This window comes from Eimeria maxima, genomic scaffold, assembly GCF_000499605.1.
Source record: "Eimeria maxima Weybridge genomic scaffold, Emw_scaff1303, whole genome shotgun sequence".
In the NCBI taxonomy this organism is placed as follows: domain Eukaryota; phylum Apicomplexa; class Conoidasida; order Eucoccidiorida; family Eimeriidae; genus Eimeria; species Eimeria maxima.
Window position 1 is genome coordinate 1 of NW_013563464.1, and position 6,928 is coordinate 6,928.

The following is a 6,928-nucleotide window of genomic DNA, read 5'->3' on the forward strand; positions in this document are numbered from 1 at the left end:
TTTTATTTATTTATTTATTTATTTATTTATTTATTTATTTATTTATTTATTTATTTATTTTCTTTTCTTTTTCTTCTCTTAATATTAACTGTATTATAATAAAAGAAGGAAGATAAATAACAACTAAATAATTAATAATTAATTTATTAATAATAAATAAATAAATAAATAACTAATTAATTAATAATAAATAAATAAATAATAAACTAATTAACTACTTAATTATTTATTTATAAGAGATTGGTCATAAAAAGAAGAAGAAAAAAAAAAATAAATAAATAAAACAGTTAATTGTTATATTTTTGTTTTTTTCTTCTTTTTACCCCTTATAGGCAAATAAGTTATTTATTATATTTATATATGTATATAAATATACATATATATATAAATATACATATATATAAATAAATATATATATATGTATATATACGTATATATGCGTACATATATACGTATAGTACATTCATTACTGCAGCATAATACATATTATATACATATAAATATGTACTTATTAATTAATTAATTAATTAATTAATTAATTAATTAATTAATTACTCTATTTAATTAATTAATTAATTAATTAATTAATTAATTAATTAATTAATGCTGTATATGTCTAGAAGGAATACCCGCAGGAGGAATCCAATTAATAGAAGATAAGGGAAGACACCTAATAAAAAAAAAAAAAAAAAAAAAAAAAAAAAAAAAAAAAAAAAAAAAAAAAAAAAAAAAAAAATAAATAAATAAATAAATATATAAATGAATAAATAAACGAATAAAACAATAGATGTATAAATAATTTATTTTATTATATTTATATATTTATTTACTTATTTAATATTCTATTTTATTATATTTTTATATTAAGATCTACATACGCATGCATGCATGCATGCATGCATGCATGCATGCATGCTGCTGCTGCTGCTGCTGTTGCTGCTGCTGCTGTGTATTTTCTTACTTATAATCACGAGGGTCAAGACTCCAACAGACAGATTCAGCTTCTTCTTCCTCTTCTTCTTCTTGCTGCTGCTGCTGCTGCTGCTGCAGATCGGATAGGGAAAGTGGCTGTTGCTGCTGCTGCTGTTGCTGCTGCTGATTGTTGTTGCTGCTGCTGCTGTTCTGCAGCTGCAGCGCAGCAAGTGTGTCTTGCAGGTCTTGTACCTGCTTCCTTAATTGCTGCACATGCTGCAGCAGCATATCTTCTTGCTGCTGCAGCAGCAGATCGCAAGAAGCAGCAGCAGCAGTCTGTGCTGCTGCTGCTTCTTGAGGATATCTTGCTGCTGCAGCAACACTTCTGCTTCTTCCTGCAGCTCCTCCTCTCCTGTTAATTCCTATGGTGGCCCCTTGGGGGGCCCCTATTGGGGCCCCCTGGGGGGCCCCTCGGGGGCCCCCTACAGGAGTACCCACTGCAGAGAGACGCCCACAGCTACAGTTAAGACATCCTCCTGTTGCATGCGGCCTTGCTGCTGCTGCTGCTGCTGCTGCTGCTGCTGCTGCTGCTGTTGCTGCTGTTGCTGCTGCTGGTTCTCCAGCATAGTCTGAGCAACAATAAACAACACATACATAAGCGCACGCATGCACGCATGCATGCAAAAAAAGCCCCAAAATACTGCATGCAGCAAACAAATAAAAATGTAATTACCTGCTGCTGTTGCATTTCTTCCCCGTAGTCTGCTGCGTCTGCTGCTGCTGCTGTGCTGCGGTGCAGCAGCAGCAGCAGCAGGAGCATTGTCTTCATCAGTGCTGCTTCCTTGTCCATCAATCTCCTGCTGCAGTTGCTGCTGCACCTGCTGCATATGCTGCAGCTGCTGCTGCAGCTGCTGCAGTTGCTGCAGCTGCCTATACTGCTGGTACCTATTACTACGCCTCCTGCTGCTGCCTAAACTGCTGCAGCGCGAGCAGCTAAGAGCATTACCATTCTGCTGCTGCTGCTGCTGCTGCTGTTGCTGCTGCTGCTGCTGCTGCTGCTGCTGCTCTCTATTAAAGATAAGAGCCTCCGTAAAGATGCCTGTATTATCCGAAGATCTAACCATGGGTGCCCACCATGGCCCTTCTTCTTGCTGCTGCTGCTGCCTCCTTCTGCTGCTGCTGCTGCTGCTGCTGCTGCTGCTGATGCTGCTGCTGCTCCTTAATGGTATAAATGGTGTTGCTGCTGCCTTAATAGATATATATTGTTTATTATTAGGAGATAAATAACGACAAAAAGAATCTCTTGTCTCTGTTAGCCATAGGGAAGGAGACAAGGAATAACCTGCAGGCCTGTAGGCAGCAGCAGCAGCAGCAGCAGCAGCAGTAGCAGTAGCAGTAGCAACAGCAGCAGAAATGGAGACAGCAGCAGCAGTAGCAGCAGCATTAACGGATACAGCAGCAGCAGCAAGAAAGGAGACAGCAGCAGCAGCACTAGACTAAACGCCGCAGCCTGTTGCTGCAAAGGCAGCCGCTGCAAGTAGCGCATGCAGAGCTGCAGCAACAGCAACAGCAGCAACAGCAGCAAGAGGATGTAGAGCAGCAGCAGCAGCAACAGCAGCAACAGCAGCAGCAGCAGCAGCAGCAGCGAATGCAGATTTACCATTGCATGATTTGTTTAACTTCATCAGCAGCAAATAGCTGCCGCTCTTCTGCTGCACCATCCAACATTGGCGCACCCATTGCTGCTGCTGCTGCTGCTGCTGCTGCTGCTGTTGCTGCTGCTGTGGCTGCTGCTGCTGATGCTGATGCAGGTGCTGCAGTAGATGATACTTTGTATGCTGGAGCTGCAGCTGATGCTGCAGTTGCTGCTGCTGTTTGCTGCTGCTGTTGCTGCTGCTGCAAATGCTGCTGCAGCTGGTATACCGGAGTTTAGGGAAGCTGCTGCTGCTGCAGCTAGAGATGCTGCTGCAGTTGCTGCTGCTGCTGCAGGTTTGTCTCCCTATTAACTTTCCAGCAGCAGTTGTGTGCATGCAAGCAGCAAGAGAAGTTACTGCAGCATTGCTGCTGCTGTCGCTGCTGCTGTTGCTGCTGCAGCAGAAATACTAAAAGTATAATAATAATAAAACTCAACTTAGCTGCTCTTACTGTTGTTGCTGCTGCTGTTGCTGCTGTTGCTGCTGCTGCTGCAGCAAGAACCTGCTGCTGCAGCAAGAACCTGCGGTGTCCGTCAGACTATATATAAGAACTCTTTATCTATTAGCAGCAGCAAAGAATAAATAAATAAATAAATAAAAAGAAAATAAAAATAAAAAAGAATTAAATATTAATTAAAATAAAAAAAAAAGAATAGTTTAATATACACCCCAAGCTCGGGTGTACGCGCAGCTGCTGCTGCTGCAGCAACAGCAGCAGCAGCAGCAGCAGCACGAGACCAGTGGCTCAACTAAAAGAGCAGCAACACTGCTGCTAATTGCATGCGCTGCAGCAGCTAATGGGGCTTTTTTATTATTTATAAATAATAATTAACTTCTTTTATTATAAATATAATAAACAACATAAAGAAAACAAACTCCTCATGCATGCAGCAGCAGCAGCAGCAGCGGCTGCTGCTGCTGCTGCTGTGCTGCTGCGGCGGCCTCAATCCTGCTCTCGCTGCTGCTGCTGCTGCTGCTGCTGCTCTAAATCGTTTATTTTTTACCCATAAATTTAAATATATTATTAATAATTAATTTATATTTATTTATAAATAAATAAATATAATAAATAAATAAATAAATAAATTAATTAATTTATTTATTTATTTATTAATTTACTTATTGGTGGCTCGCTGTCACCGTGCTCACATTCAGGTGTACAGGCAGCTCCCCTTATTTATTTTTATTCTTTTTTATTTCTTTTAATTAAATAATAATTATATTTATTGTTATATGTTAATTATTAATGCATGCATTTATGCAACAGCAGCAACAGCAGCAGCAGCAACTCTTTTTGCTTCTGCTAGCTAGCTAGCTATATTTATTACTTATATACAATAGCTGTATATATAAGCAACAAAAGCTTTATACTATCAGCCAGTCACAGAGAGCAGCAGCAGCAGCAGCAGCAGCAGCAGCAGCAGCAGCAGCAGTTGAGAGCAGGCTGTAGCTAGCTGCAGACAATTATGTTACCCTATAGCTAGCTATGATGTGTAGCAGCTAGCTGCTGCTGCTGCTCCTCACAGCTATAAGCCAGTTATACACAGGAGCAGCAGCAGCAGCAGCAGCAGCAGCAGCTGCTGCTGCTGCTGCTGCTAAGAGGAGCCACCTTCCTTAGGTCTCCCCTTGAGCAGGGCTCTCCCTATTAACTAGCTAGTTACCTAGCTAGCTAGCTAGCTAGCTAGCTAGCTAGCTGGCTAGCTAGCTAGGCAACCAGCTAGCAACATAGTTAGCTAGCTAGCCACGTAAATAGCTAGCTAGCTGGACGTCGACCATGTTGCTACAGCAGCTGCAGCAACTGCAGCAGCAGAACAAGCAGCAGCAGCAGCAGCAGCAGCTAGAGGAAAGGTAATATATAATATTTATATATATAATTATTTATAATAAAGTTTCTCCTTTTTATATAAATAATTGTCTCCTTTTTGTCTCCTTTTTTTTCTTTATTTGTCTCCTTATATGTATTTATTTATTTATTTATTTATTTATTTATTTATTTATTTATTTATTTTATTTATTCTCCCTTTATCTGTTTTTGTCCCTAAACCCCAAACCCTAAACCCTAAACCCTTATTATATTTATGTGTCTCCTTTTTGTCTCCTTTTTGTCTCCTTTTTGTCTCCTTTTTGTCTCCTTTTTGTCTCCTTTTCCTCTCCTTTTTATGTCTCCTTTTTGTCTCCTTTTTTTGTCTATTTTTGTCTTTTTTCCTCCTTTTTATTTATTATATTATTTGCATGCAAAGAGGCAAAAAGTTTTTGCTGTCCCTTTATTGTAACAGCAACAGCAGCAGCAGCAGCAGCAACAGCAACAGCAGCAGCAGCAGCAGCAGCAACAGCAGCAGCAGCAGCAGCAGCAGTTGGAGTATTAGTAGTATTGGCAGCTCTATACTTATTAAAAGGGGACACTAAATAAATCAATGCATGCATTTGCTGCTGCTGCTGCTGCTGCTGGCAGCAAATGTGTCTCCTTACAGCAGCAAACAATAATATATAAATAAATAAATAAATAAATAAATAATAATTATATATAAATAATAATAATAATAATAATAATAATATAAGGAGGTATTCAGGGGTTAATATAACAGCAGCAGCAGCAGCAGCAGCAGCAGCAGAAGCAGCAGGAGCAGCAGGAGATTTATAATTAAGAAGGAATAAAAGGAGACAATTTAATTAAATTGTCTCCTTTTAGCAGCAAAAAATAATAATAAATAAGGAGACAGCAGCAAGGCCCCGCCCGAGGCCCTGCTGCTGCTGCTGCTGCTGCTGCTGCAGCCCCCTTTTGCTGCTCGGCAGCCGGAGCAGTAGCAGCAACAGCAGCAACAACTGCAGCAGCAAGAACAGCAACAACAGCAACAAATGCAGCAACAATAGCAGCAAATAATATTATTAATTAGGTGTCTCCTTTTGCTGCTTCTCTTTCTCTCTCTCTCCTCTGCACGGCAAAGGGTGTGCTGCTGCTGCTGCTGCTGCTGCTGCTGCGGTGTCTCCTCTCCATATACATTGAGTCTCTTTGCTGCTGCAGCAGCAGCAGCAGCAAAACCACCAGCAGCAGCAGCAGAAATCTATTATTATAATCAGCAGCAAGAGCAACAACAGCAGCAAAAGTTATTATTCTCTTCTCTTGCTGCCCGAGCTGCTGCTTGGGTCTGCTGCTGCTGCTGCTGTTGCTGCTGCTCCTGCTGCAGCAGCAGTAGGAGTTCTTTTTGCTGAATTTTTCTTATTAATTATGTTAATAAATAGATAAATAAATAAGTATAAATAAATAAATAAATATAAATAAATAAATAAATAAGTATAAATAAATAAATAAATAATAATGGGTATAAAAGGATATATTGCTGCTGCTGCATTTGCTGCATACTGCCTATACACCTCAATTAGTATATACACTACAATTTCTCCTCCTATTGCTGCAGATATATTAGATAATCCTTCTATTAATAATAATAATAATAATAATAAATATAATAATGTTGTCTATAATCAGATCAAGGTAAGACAACTTATTCCTGCTGCTGCTGCTGCTGCTGCTGCTGCTGTGTTGTTGCTTTTGCTGTTCTTGTTCTGTTGCTGTAGCTGCTGCTGTTGTTGCTGCTGCTGCTTACTCATACGCGCATATGCACATGCAGCAGCAGCAGCAACTCCGCATGCAGCAGTTGCTGCTGCACCATCAGCAGCAGCAACAGCAGCAGCAGCAGCAGAGTCACCCGTGCTCCATCAGCAGCATTATCAACAGCAGCAACAGCAGCAACAGCAGCAGCAGGACTTTTCTGTGGGGTCTTCCTGTGCTCGTGATTGTGCGTATTCTCCTTCTCCCCCATCTGCTGCTGCTGTTTGTGCTGCTGCTGCTGCTGTTGTTGCAGGAAGGAGAATTATTAACATATAATTTAGTACTGTCTCCTTTTGCTGCTCTCCCTCCTCTGCAGCAACTGCAGCAGCACGTAGTATGGCAAATAAAGAAGAATAATTCCTTACCTAAGGATTTTTTTTTCTTAGGTACTGTCTCCTCTATGCCATATATATATGATGAGGAAAAAATAATAGAAAGGAGAATAGCAACAGAAGAAAGAAGAGAAGAAAAAAAAAAAGGAGATAAATACCTACAAGAAAAAGGGTTATATAATATATTTATTAATTATATTTATTTATTTATTTCTTTTTTCTCCTCTTTTTTCTCCTCTTTTTTCTCCTTTTTTTATTCATGGAGCCATTTCTTAACTATTAATCAAAACTTCTCAACTCTCTCTGCAGATATTCCCCTCCACTATAGGTAAAAAAAACAAAAAAAAAAAAAAAAAAAAAAAAAAAAAAAAAAAAAAAAA

At 39.5% G+C, this 6,928-nt stretch overlaps 1 protein-coding gene across 1 annotated transcript; it reads right to left on the reverse strand.

The window, feature by feature from the left end:
• Positions 1 to 957: 957 nt before the first annotated feature.
• Positions 958 to 2,036, reverse strand: EMWEY_00051240 (hypothetical protein; the record flags this gene model as incomplete). The annotated part of the gene is made up of 4 exons (XM_013477457.1): positions 958 to 1,212; positions 1,407 to 1,541; positions 1,646 to 1,700; positions 1,858 to 2,036. The coding sequence occupies 4 exons, from the start codon at positions 2,034 to 2,036 to the stop codon at positions 958 to 960; spliced, it is 624 nt and encodes a 207-aa protein (XP_013332911.1).
• Positions 2,037 to 6,928: the final 4,892 nt, after the last annotated feature.